The sequence below is a fragment of the Varroa destructor genome, unplaced genomic scaffold (assembly GCF_002443255.2).
Source record: "Varroa destructor unplaced genomic scaffold, Vdes_3.0 BEIS01000005.1, whole genome shotgun sequence".
In the NCBI taxonomy this organism is placed as follows: Eukaryota; Metazoa; Arthropoda; class Arachnida; order Mesostigmata; family Varroidae; genus Varroa; species Varroa destructor.
In genome coordinates, this window is record NW_019211458.1 from 30277736 (window position 1) to 30291476 (window position 13741).

The 13741-nt window shown below is 41.4% G+C and overlaps 1 protein-coding gene across 1 annotated transcript; it reads left to right on the plus strand.

Annotated features, from left to right (window-relative positions):
• Nucleotides 1–262: 262 nt before the first annotated feature.
• On the plus strand, nt 263–13734 carry LOC147755528 (uncharacterized). Its single transcript, XM_086990500.1, has 3 exons — nt 263–3114; nt 9080–9976; nt 10199–13734. Exons 1-3 carry the CDS (start codon nt 2707–2709, stop codon nt 10463–10465), a joined length of 1572 nt encoding a protein of 523 aa, XP_086846626.1. The 5' UTR covers nt 263–2706; the 3' UTR covers nt 10466–13734.
• Nucleotides 13735–13741: the final 7 nt, after the last annotated feature.

Here is a 13741-nt window from a genome sequence, read left to right on the forward strand (position 1 = left end):
TCACCCCCGGACCAGACCAGCTGTTCGGTTGTGCTCTGTGCGGATATCGGACAGCGGGTACCTACAGTCTTCGACGGCATTTTCGTGTCCACACGGGCGAAAAGCCGTACGAGTGTGACGTATGCGGGAAACGCTTTTCACAGCGATATAGTGTGGCTATACACAAACGAACGCATTCTAGAGAACGGCCTTATGCGTGTACGCGGTGCGGGTATCGAGCCGCTGATAGGGCTACGTTGAAAAGGCATCTTCAGACGTCGCATTAGCGGCTATTGTGAGCCACCGCAGAGGGAAGGAGGCAGGGGTCGCTAGTAGCTTAGAAACAAGGGATAAAAGAAGGGGGCGTAAAATGGGACATTGATAGCGAGATACGGAGACTGGTAGTAAAAGTATCTAGTGATCTTCTCAACAGCTTGTCTAGACAACAGTTCGGGAACTGTTGTACGCAGAACAAAATGGGGAACATATGTAGCTAGCCAAACAACAACATTGAGCTGCGGGGAGTCACATAGACAAGCTGATCATAGCTAGCATGGGTAAAACGTAATAACAGCTGATTTACATGTGTTGTATGTACATTATGGTGCAACAGTTGTAATACTATTAGAATGTGACGTCGGCACGCGGTGTATTGTAACAATGTAACATGTGACTTTGTTCTTAACGGCTGCAATACGCTATACAAGTTCCAGATGAAATGTACAGCACGGTATTACATTCCTGAGATTGTGGCAATGGGAGCGGGTACCTATTACTGTAATGTATCTAATGATGAACCATATTGAATAAGACAAGCAGGATGTTTGGCATCGTTAAAATGTTTTCTTGTGACTAAGTAATCCTGCGTGTGTGCGTCTGTGTGTCTGTGTCAAACCCGAGAGCGAGGTTAAGCAGCACTCGCACCGCTGACTGTGGGTCTCTCAAATCAAAAATGCGTCTATACGCAATGACTCAGTGAAGTGCAATTTCAGGCGAGGCTGTTGTTTACTAATCACTTGCTACTTGCATTAATGAAAATATGTTTTTCCGGAAACGATTTTCCGCTTGCTTATCCCCAAGCTCGAAGTTAAACAAACTAAGGTGCACTGCGATAAACCTTCCAGCACAGTGCTTCCACTGCCGGGTAGCCCGCTGGTTTTTCAAGCAAAACATACTTGTGAAAACCTATAATTATGAAAAAAAATCAGTTATACGCAGTGTAATGTGGCACAATAATTCGAACAAACCTAAATAGTGTTAAACAGAAACATCTGCTACCTCTAATCCAACCGCGCCATGTGAGACCCACCGCGAGTTGTTCGCATATTAGCATAGATGAATGTGATAAACGTCGTCGATGGCAAATAAAGCGCCCTCTGTATACTCGGAAATGATTGCAGCTCTGTACACTTGTGGTCTCAGAGTCTATGTATTACTATTGTTATTAGTACTATTACCTGACTAATCAAAAATAGCGTCATATGTAAGTTATTATCATTGTGTGTAACAATATCATGATGGACAAATGGGTCCATTCAATGAGCGTATCGAACGGCTCATTTTTACCAAATCAAATAGAACCATTCAACCAGGGCCCGTACAGTTCGACTGGTTGATATGATTTCGATACATGAGTGTATAGCGTTATATCCACTACGTACGAAGTGCTTTCATGCAAAAGCAATTTCAACTGATGTCGATGGATCTAGGCCACCTGTATTAAGGCACTTCATACGCACCAACGTAAGCGTATGTATGAAAAAATGTATTCACTCTTTCGCGTGAACGATCAGTAAGAAGGCATTTACTATAACAACTTTGCTGGCAACCCTAATGCTACTTGTGAATGTAAAATGTCTGTCAGTGTATCACATGACCTGAGGGCGTGTAGCATGTATAGAAGCACGGTGGTGTTATACGTGCACGCAAAGGTAGAGGCTATGAAAAAAGTAAACAGTGGAATTCATATGAAAAAAAGGCGATAAAGGTTACAAATAAATATGTGATGGTCTGATTTTATTGTGTCAATTAAGAAAAATCAAGGCGTGTCTTCTTTGTTTGGTCGCATTGAGTGAGCAAGCTCGTCGCAATTACAGGATGAACGATCGGAGGTCGTCCATTCTCATAGCAATGGGGAAAGAGTTGACGTGCACTAAAATTTTTCATGGCGGCACCTGTCTTCATCATTGGATCTCCATGTTACATATGCTCACTCTACCCATGAAGCCTTTGTTCTGAGTTCGAGCTAGTAATAAAGATTAGTTTTCATTGTTTGTGTTCTCTATTGTCCTCCTTTTATTGGCTTTGGTTCCCTGTGCTTTTACGTACAATGTAATAGCGGAGCACAATTTTTAAGTTGTTTTTAAATTTTTTTGTTTCATTTTTGAGTTTTGGAAATATATCTGGGAATCAGGTATGTGTACTTTTCTGAGAACTATAAATCTGTTGTAATCGAGTTTTCCTTTAAATTGTTACTTGCCTCTAACTTACCGAAAATGATGTGGAGTTTTTATATCGATTTTCCTTGTTTTATTTGTTTTTTGTTCTTGTTCACCTCGGTTTATCCCTTTTGTGTGCTGGATCTCCGGACGAAATGAATCGCCTGTTCTGTAATCTTCTTCATCGTTGTCGGCCTGACTGGCGTACCCCACCGGCGGGTTGTGGTTTTTTGTATGTTTGAACCCTGTACGCTTTTCAGACGACGAGATCTTCTCAGTTCCGAGTAACATGGAGATGCGAATTCTTCCCGAACCCGATTCGTCCCTTGAAGAAATGGCTCCTTTTGGCTGGGCCCTCCCTGACGGCATGGAGATGAGCGTGGTCGAGGAGGGCAAATACTTCAGCTGTGACTATTGCCCCTACCGGACGCTAGTTGCATCGATATTCCAGAGGCACATGCGGGTTCATACGGGCGAAAAGCCATTCCAGTGTGACATCTGCGGCAAGAACTTCACAAGGAAAAGCAGCGTTGAGACACATCGGCGGATTCACACCGGTGAGAAACCGTTCAAGTGCAACTTCTGTCATTATTCATCCGGTGACCGAAGCGCTGTACGCCGTCACCTAATGAGCTGCAGTGAACTTTCGAAAAAACTGGAACGGAAACACGACCGCGACACGATGAATACTTCGCCATGACTGTTCTCCGAGAGCACAATTCTTAGCTTGTGTAAAACAAATTTGTATTTTGATTGGGGATAGCTGACGCTTAGTAAAAGTGCGATCCTATAAATCATCTGGTACAGCAAATGGACATAGGAACAGGAACCAAGTCGCAGTTACCGAACCTACTACTGTTGTCATCATTATTATTAATTTATGTCATACAAGTCTATATGTCACGTTCAACACGACAGCACGCTAAAAAGCACCACTATCAAGCGGGCGTGTGGGGCTTTTTGTATCTCTTTTGTTCCCGCTCTATTCAAAACGAATTAGCAAGAACAACAAACAATACTGACATTATTGACACTTCAATACTACTGGATAACATTTCATTATATTTTAAGTGCATTATAAGGATTATGGTTGATAATGACGACAACAAATACGACAACGAAAGCGACAACAATAACAATAATAGCAGCAGCAATTGCAGCGATAGCAATAAAAATAAATGCAACCAACTGTGAAACGCCGAACAGAAAAAGGAACAATGTGGTGGCTGCTAAGAGTGCTATATGCTATCTTGATTAGGTCTCCTCTAGGTTTCAATAGGTAGAAAGAGCAAGCTTGAGGATCGAGTGACGATAATATTACGTAGCAACGAAAAATAGAAGCTATTGATAACTACTCGACGAGACGTTTTGTTTCACGACCAGATCTTCGATGTCTGTAGTGAGGAAAGTGACAAGAAGTACCCCCCGATGTGTTCTGTGCTAGTAGAATTGAGGCGAAGGAACCTTTTGTATAGACTGTTGGCATCCTTATTTTTAATCGCGGTGTTTGTTTGGCAACAGCAAAAAATTACACAGCATAGCATAGATTCAGGGCAATAGCACCGTTGGACACATTGAGAATGCTATTGCAAAAGATCACGAACGAGCCTGCTGGTGAAAGGGCAAACGAGTTTTATCTGTACGTAATAATAAGGCGGATATGATAATGCTAATTAGATAAATTGGAACACGATGAGTTGGTGAGTTGAAAGGCGACAGGTGATGAGTTGTGTTCAGGTATCGAATTGAGAGGCCACAAACTCGTATCGCCAAGCCAGAGATCAATTTGAAGTCATCAGTGGATTGTCTTGCAGTAGGAAAATACCGCAAAAAAATACAACACAAATCACAAAAAAATACAACTACGACTGTTAGACACGCATCTCAAGCACGCACCCCTCCTTGCGGGAAGAAGATGCCCTGTATAAAGTTGGAAATTGAAGTTAATTGAAGAAGGTAATTGAAGGCTTTATCTGTCCCGGTGTCCCCTGTACTAGTCGGGGAACCCTTTGGAGCGTCGGGCCCCGCACGATACGATTCAGAACCGGTGATAATATATATATATATATATATATATATATATATATATATATATATATATCGGAGGAGGTGCATAAAATGGAGAGGAAAATGGGCGAACGAAAATGTTTACACTTTTTTTGCCTATACTGAAACAACCCAAACAGATGCGGCCCACTGTTGGGAATATATAGGCGTTAATGAACAAAACAAAAAGCATTCCTACAATTTAAGTCATGACGAGTGAACCTGCGACATATTATATTTTCATTGTATTTTGTTTGTGCTGAGATTTATCAGCCGGAATTCACTCCAATATATTGCACGCGTCCTTTTTCAGTGTGCCGTTATACGTGGTTAACGTGCTTGTCTGGTGGGACACGCTTTTGGTTTAGTACCTTACGAAGCAGCAGGGGCGCAATACATGCCGAAAAAATTCGCGATATCGTAAACCATGCGTTTACTTTGCTAAGATCGAGATCTTTGGTCCAGATAGGGTCACAAAAGCCAGACTCATGCCCCATTGTGTCATTGGCACTTGATGGCTGGCCTCAGTCTCCTTAAAAAATGCTACAATAAGTTTAGGTAGGAAGTTAAGATTACAAAGGTTATGAACTTGGGCGGAAAGTATAGTTTCTACGTTGTGAATTTTCAGGTTTGGCAGATTCTGATAAAACAGTGTCCCACCTGGCACCCTATTGCGTCGCTATATGGTGTATGCAGTGAAACGAATCTCGCTGAATCTCATTTGTCTCTATGTTAACATCATCTGAATAGGTCTTATTATACTGGTTGTAAACAAACATGTAACGGCGGATTCAAAGCGATAATCTGCTGTTATGACGAAGTTACAAGAACGGCAATATCGATTATCGTCTAAAACTTCGAGGCGGCATTCAATCAATGGGTATTGACATGAAAAACCGAGGTGACAAGTGATGATCGGGAAGAATGGGTGTATTCGTAACATTCGTGACATTTAAACATGCAGACTAAGATGGCCCTGCGCTTATAAGGCAACCGTGGATATACACGGCCGATTTATGATTTGAGCAAACCCTTTTTTGCTTTTTTCCACATATTTGCTTTCGCCATTTGACTAAGAAATGCGCGCGGACGCGTACGTCTTCTTTTAGCCAGAACAGATCTCGAAAAATAAATCACTGGCACTAGATACTGATTCGGAATTTTGCTTGCAAAAAATCATGAAAATCTGTGTCCCGACCCGAGAGGTGATGCGCACAACAATTGGACAATTAATTTGTTTATAGGATTGCACTATTACTTTAGCATAGTAGTCTATTAGGCGCTGTAAAAAAACGAGCATCTGAGATAATTCGAATTAGCAGCGTGAAGATTACTCAGTAGCCTCAGAGCGCTGGGGAGGTTTTTACTTTTTCATACATCGGCTTGTTTCCGCAAACCAACTTATACATACTGAGAATTCGTTTATTCGCCTTCGGGCATTGGCACCGAATTTGGCTGAAGAGGTTTTTCCTTCACGCAGCTTCTATTTGTTAGCTCTTTTTTGACTACGATAAGACGCCTATATGCTAAGAAACCATGGAAGAACCCATTCTGTCACCGGTCTTCTGCAGTTTGCACTCGCCCAACATATCGGTCTTCCATAAGCGAAACTTTCACCGACTGCGCTATAGTCGCATAAGCTCGAATGGCCAGGTCGTTCCACACTAAAAAAATTACTATAACGTGTATATCGAGGCATGTTTGCCTGGCAGCGTCCTTACTGTTAATACAAGTTTCTGAATCTAAATTAGTTCATTCAAGCTGAGATAGAAGAAAAAGCGAACTAAGAACTGCCCTTTTAATCCATTCCTTCGCTTCACCGTCCCTCACGGAATGCCCAGTCCAGTCAGAGAGTATCCCTCTCAATGATATTCCTATTACTATTATATTATATATAGCAGTTATGATCATAACAACTACACGCATTGATATTCTGACATTATTTTTACTATTTCAGCGGTACGTACACCACTTCCGTCATTACTATCATTACAATATAGAGATGTATTATTGCTATGTTATTTTACGGTCGATGACGTTTAGAGACGACGTACCGAACGTGGTAACAAATTAGCGTGCACGCAATTACTTCTATCATCATCGATACCTAACGTTAACCGATTGACTAATTAACTATTCTATTTAGATATAGTTCGGGTGCGTGAACACCGAAGCTGTTCTATGACGAACACAATTGTTATTATTAACTGCTATAGTATTCCCTGTATAATTATCGTTAGACTATAGCATATACTGAAAGGTCGCTGGCATATGTGGTGGTCCTTTTCCGCCTAATACGCTCTGTATGGCGACACCGTGTCGATTTGTCCCACCCAGCTGCACTCACCGGCGGTATCACCCCTTTTTAGCACGATCTGTATAAAATTCACTCTGTTATTTTAAGGATAGAAATGGTGGCGTTTGCGAACTCCTAGAAAGAAGTGGACTTTCGAGTGAGGGAAGTTTAGAAAATCGAATTTCTCATTTGAAAATTTATAACCTATTAGAAGTAACGAGCAAAAGAAGTTCTTGACCTTTCTGCCACTTCTATTATTAGCAGGCAGATGGAATAGAAAATCGGCGCGCATGCCATGTCACAAGGTTATAAAACGATCAAGCAGAGAATGAGACGCGAGCGAGCGACCGACCGATCGACCACAGTGAGGGTCGATTACAGAGCGCGCACAAAAGCATGGTTGAGCGTTCACTGTGAAAACTACTGTTCCCTCATAAGATAACCCAGCCGAGGGTGTGGTATTAGATTTTTAATTAGGTTCAGTAAAAAATTTCTGTCGACTTTTGTTTCACTTACAACGCTACCGTTCAACCTTGGCGTTTTTTAATCAACCTTTCATATCACTATGACTTCGTACGCGTGGCTGCATCATTTCCTTTGAGATTTTATACAATCAGATGACTATCGGTACTATTTTTATCATTGTTATTATGTATCGCGTTGAATTCTCAAATACCCTACGAAAGCATCAAATATAATTATTGTCACTTTTTTATAGAAACATATATTGCTAGTTTTATTGTTGTTATTATATGATAATGATTAATTTTGCATAAGTCGGAGTAGCATACACAGCATCATAAAGAAGAGACATACATCCGCAACGTGTTGAAGCAGAGCTGCTTCGACCCCACTGTTTCGCCTGTGCAATTTTCTGTGGCACCCAGTCCTAGCGGTCTCATATTTTTGTTGAGATACATCAACGGCGACCACATCTATACTCTTATTATCTCCTGTTTCTCATAAGATAATAACAAATCATTAGCGACTAGCACAAACAACCCTATAACAATGTCACAACATACAAACTACAGTAATGTAATGAAGAGCGATATATTTGTACACACACACACACACATGTACAAACACGTTATTAATGACAATCATAGCGATAGTAGCAACCAACGACCAGGGCAACGAAGACAAAGCTGGGAAAAAGTATCTTCCGTACCACCAATATGTCACATTGTCGTTCTGAACGTGCAATTTTATTTGCAATGATAATCCACTGAACTAATATCAGCATAGATATAATAACGTTATTATTATTATCATCATTCTGATTATTATACAAAAGATAATGAACGCAAAAACCGTGCGGTGACTTCTCCATATATGATGTGTATGCTTGCTGAAAAATGGATTCTTTTTACAGGTACCGTCAATATATTGAAGCGAGTGGTCCATAGAGTAGTGTACGAAGTAGAGATAAAGTACTGAACTAATGTGATCAAAGGCAAACGTTCCATCGTGTAATTATGTGATTTATATTCTCGTGGACCAAGAGCGGCTTATGACGCCGAAGGTGTGACAACACCAGGCGAAAGGTCGGCAACGTACAAAAAAAAACCCGAACACGAAACCTCGAATTATATTACTGCTATTATTGTTAGCATCATTGTTACTTCATCTAAACAGACGTATGTTATTCGTATTGGTGCACAACAGCATATTGGAGTAGTCATTTTTCGGTTAGGGGTATCTTTACTACCTATTCATTTTCTATTGTACTTTATTCTATAAGGCGTTAGGCTTATATATCATCCGGTTATGAAAATAAAGTATCTATTTATTTCTCTAATCTGCTGTATTCTTTTGTCTAGAGTAGAACAATACTGGAAAAGCCAATCGTCTGAGAAAAGCTGACGCTGGTGGGTGTGGACAAATAGTCCAGCATTGAACATCGTACTGATAAACTGCTTTTCTTTCAGAAGACAGTGTCGGCAGTCCTGTTGGTCCCGTGTCGGGTCGTCGGAAATCAATATCGAACAGCCGCATGTCAGATACATCCAGGCTGGCCTGACTGGCAGAACATGCATTTGTAATATACCAAGAATGCGATAAAAGTTACTTCGTGTCACTCTGCTGTATTGAATGAGAGAGCTCGGTAGACTGACTACAAAACACAAACGTTCCAACGTAGAGGCGATCGTAGCTTTCAAAAATCCACATTTCTAGTTCAAACTTCATATGTGTATCTAACTTCTCTAACATGTCGTCGTCGTCGTCGTCGTGTTACAAACTAGCAGAGAAACAAATCTGCAATTTGTGCTATATTATTATATATTTCATTAGAACTGAAGCATATTAACACCCGTTTATATCTCGCCCTGGCCGAATTTTCCTTTTAGGAGTCCGGAAAGTATCATCAAGCAAAAGCATGGAGCTCGACCTTATCGTTCCTGATGTGGAACCGAACAACAATACGAGCAAGGACACGAAATGCCCCAGCCCTACGAGCTTGGTCACGACGAAGATCGTCGGTAGCAGTAGTGCCACTGCTCATTGTGCGAACTCCGCCAGCGTAAAAGTTGGCAACATGTTGACAGTCAACTCCTCACCTTCGATGAGTCCCGCGGCTGTTGCGGCTGGAAGTCAGTGTTCCGTTGTCAACGTGACTAGCCGCGGCCTCGTGCCGTCAATGATGATTCGGCCAGTCGTAACCTTGGCTCCGTCAAGCACCGGTAACGCTCTCATGCTCCCGCAATTTGTCCCGATTCGCCCAACGTCACATACGAGACAGACAAACTTGCAGTTGCCCACAGTGCAGGTAACACCGTCTGTACAGATGCAGGCTGTTCCAACGAACTCAAAAACACTAACGCTTTTGCCTAAAACACATGTCGTGCAATCAACGTCGACCAGTGGTTTGCCGCTACCGGTTGTCAACGTGCAGATCACAGGGTCACAACACCAACAAACTCAGCAGCAGCAGACGGTACAGCATCCACATCAGGCTCAGATGACGTCTTCGGCTCATCAGGGAACCCATCCTGCGGTAACTGTCGTGAAACTTCCGCCGGGAACGGACATCGAAGCGCTGACGACGACGGCGGCGGCGAGCTCCGTTAGCCAGAGTAGCGGCAGTGATTCGAGAGGAAAGGCCGGACAGTTTTGGCAGTACGTCTGCGGGGACTGTCCATATTCAACGAGTGACTACAAACTCTACAAAAGGCACCGGTCCGCAGCGCACGATACCAGTAACATGCAGACAAAGGTAGGCAACCAATGCAACCGCTCGAATAGGCGTCAACAGGTTATGTTTTGGGATACGCGTGTTAGCCTTGACCAGTCAGCTGGCTTGTCCATCGTTTCTGTATAGATGATGTTACACGTTTTCTAACGAATCTCCATAGCATAGCTTTGTTTGCTCAACAGACTGAGGTTAAGGCTTCACTTAATGCGCTTATGTCATTTCATCTTTCCAAAATATGAGAAGGTGTGCCATATCTGCAATAAGGGCTTCCTAGACCTGGACAATCATCTCAAGGTGCACGAAAATGGACGTAAGCACGTCTGTGACGTATGCGACCTCGGCTTCCATTCCCCGATCGAGCTCGAGAACCATGCCTCGCGAAAGCACCAGGGTCGGCAATTTCTCAAATGCGGATACTGCGATGTCTCTGTCGTCAAGGAAGACATATCCCAGCATCTTAACACGTGCGAGCTTTTCCGCAAGCAACAGCAACATCAGTCTACGAAGTGACCACACGACAGCGTAGGTTCAACAGAAAACTGGGCTCTGTGACAGTAATGCAAAGAAACACAAAGACGCAACTTTGTTAATCAATGCAACAAAGCGCAGGACACAATAGGGACAACTGCTACAACGACCGTTGACCTACTGATCTAAGCCAACAAAATGATAAGAACTTCGTTTTAAAAAAAAAAAAAAGACTGAATGATTAATAAAGCCAACAGCGATTGCGCTGCAACGAAGTTTTGCAACAAATGTGATTTACGGTATACTGCAACCCAATCGTACTTTGTTTGACCTGAAATGACATGCCCTGTGTTGACATTATGACAAAATTTTAAGGCGCAAATAATATTGCATTATACAATGGGTTTGATTAAACAGCGGACTAAAAGCACTGTGCCTGATTCGGATACCACACGAAGAATAAAGGCTTGCGGTTCATCACTCTCACCCCACTCGATGAATATACACCATAATGAACCATCGCGAACGTCGGTCGGTAGAGAGAGAGAGAGAGAGAGTATTGATATATATATATCAATACTCGGCTAACATATAAAACCCGCCCACGCTCCACTATTTGACTCGATTGTGTATTGCGAGTATTTTCGATTAAATAAGTGAAATTCAATTCATCGTCAATTTATGGAAAAAATTGTGGGTGGGGAACTTATTTTTAGCTGCCGCATGATAACTGAATGTTAAATTCCGGCTAGCCAGTTTTGCACGCCGTTCGTTCCTGACCTCAGCTGACGTATATACTGGGTCAGATTAGATAAATCAGCAGAATGTTCGTTGTGCTAGCGAAATCAGCGCATCTACCGCATAGTCTCACAGCCCCGATAGCGAAGGAAATTCTTTAAAATCGATTTTGAAAAACATAATTATTATGATAACTTTTGAAACGTTTCTGTACAATGAAACGCGGAAAAATCACATTAAAGGAGCGATTTACATGAGAGTCCTAGGTGGATATGAGGACACTATGGTGGCAACACCAGCCCACTATTATTACAGTGCAAAGGGCTTTCATTATTAGGAGTAGTATTGATAATTCTATAATATACAGAAACTACACAATTGACGATGCTTCAATGATATAATAAATGCGGTGTTTTTATTGTAAGTACACTGATATGTATTATCGAATCTATATATATATATACATACGTATATATCATGTCGTCAGCTAAAACATGTTGTTTTAGCGTGCATTCTGGATGAGTCAGCAATCGCGTGAGTGGGTCGTGTTAATACAAGTAGAAAGCCGTACTTTTGGGGGCAATTGAACTCTGTCAGACGTCGGTTATTGGGTACTGCGACAATTGGGTGTGCTCCTTACATCCTCCGATGAGAAGTTCCTGCAACTTTCCTCTCACAGATCCCGTCTTTGTATAATAGGCGAATTTGACAATTGTTCAAACAGATAGAGCTCTCATTGCGAATTTGATAATCGTAGTGGTTGTTCTAAGTAATTAGTGTGCATTTGGCGTGATGTTCGTTTTATGACCCAGACCCAGATTCGGAAAACGAGACCGACGAGGATTATACGAACGTTGTTGGGTATCACTTGTGAAGGTATTTGCAATTTCTAAATTTTCCGTGTCTTGAATTTTTCCAATGCAATACTGCCAAGAGGGGTTTTCCTAGCGTTCGATTGAAGCGTCAATTTGTTGCAAAGCCGGTTTAGCCGTTAATGTGATTACAGTGATTTGAAATGAACAAGTATCGGTATCGAGTTTGTGGTATTCTTGTCTTCGCGAAACGAGAGAAGTAAGTGTATTTATTGCAAACTAATAAAATATGATCTAGCCTAATTTTGTAGAACGCTCACGGTGCTGATTACTGTAGATGGGTAGGAAGGGCCCTACGCCATTGTAAGAATCTTGTTTATGTACAACGATGTGGACTCGGTTTTGATTGATGCTTGTTGTATATGTACCGAAGATGCTGAAATGATAGTAGATGTCGACTTGGCTGTTTCTGGACGCGATACGTTAAGCATAACGAGAGTACGTAACCGTCACAAAGTTTAACTCAGCATTACCATAAGGGAATATTCATTTTGTGTATATTAAAGGCACGCGCATAATCAGCATTCTCCATTTGTCCGCCCGAACGATTGGACGAGTGCTAATATCTTATTTTTTGACTAAAGAGGTTGGAGGAAACGGGAAGGAAGTCTCTCCGAAGAAATGATTTAAACGAGATGGGTCAATGTTGACTAACTGATAAGCGAATCTTGGCCCTGTAAGACTAGATAGCCGAGTTGAATCGCTAGCGTCCCAGTCCCGTGTTTTACCTATTGTGGATCCATGAACTACCATGGTTTTTGTTTATATAGTAATATATTTATGAAAAAATGAATAGTGTGTACATCTTAACTCGAGTACAAAGATAGTGCTGTGTTAGATGCGCGGAAACGTTACGCTCTATCGTCAAGAGCAAGCGGCCTCAAATGAATTGTCATACGAAATCAAAATATGTACGAGACTATATGAGCTTGTGACGAAGTTTTAACAGGGAGATGAAAAACATCTCGCCCTTCGGGACGACACGAACAAAGACTACACTCAACTTTGAAGAAAGCTAAATACAGCCAACATGTGGACGAGGGTTTGACACTGTACGTGTGTGGGTTTTCAACGATATCTATACATATCCCGACCATAATAATTAACGGAATACATATATATATATATATATATATATATATATATATATATATATCCATGTTTTCATCACATCTGTATATCATTACGGCAAATACATACAAATATTCATTAAGTGCAGTAGAATCGTTAATACTATTATGGATATAAATATGTAATTTCAATATTATCGCTTACTGGTTCACCCATACGTGTTTTTACTGACCAGGCGGTGCAAATTAACTGCAATGTATGCCTTGTAGCGAAATTGCCCGCTCCTCGAAGAATGCGCTCTATCGTCAAGATGGTGAAGTTTCCTATAGGCCCTCACTCAACGCTGAAATGATTAGGATTGTTTACCAAACAAACTTCGACTTCGGTGAGGAAGGTGCTTTCGTGAACAGGAGACCTTATCGTCTGTTTCGTTGGTCCATTTTACCTTGTCCTCTCATTGTGCTACCTTTCATTATAACGTTCAATTCATAATAATTATCGCGATAATGATGATATTCACATTATTTTTTATATACATATATATAATATACGTATACATATACAACAGAATGTAACATACATGACAATCCAATGTGTTTGCAACTATAAAGAAAAACAGTTTATGAATGAGCCAATG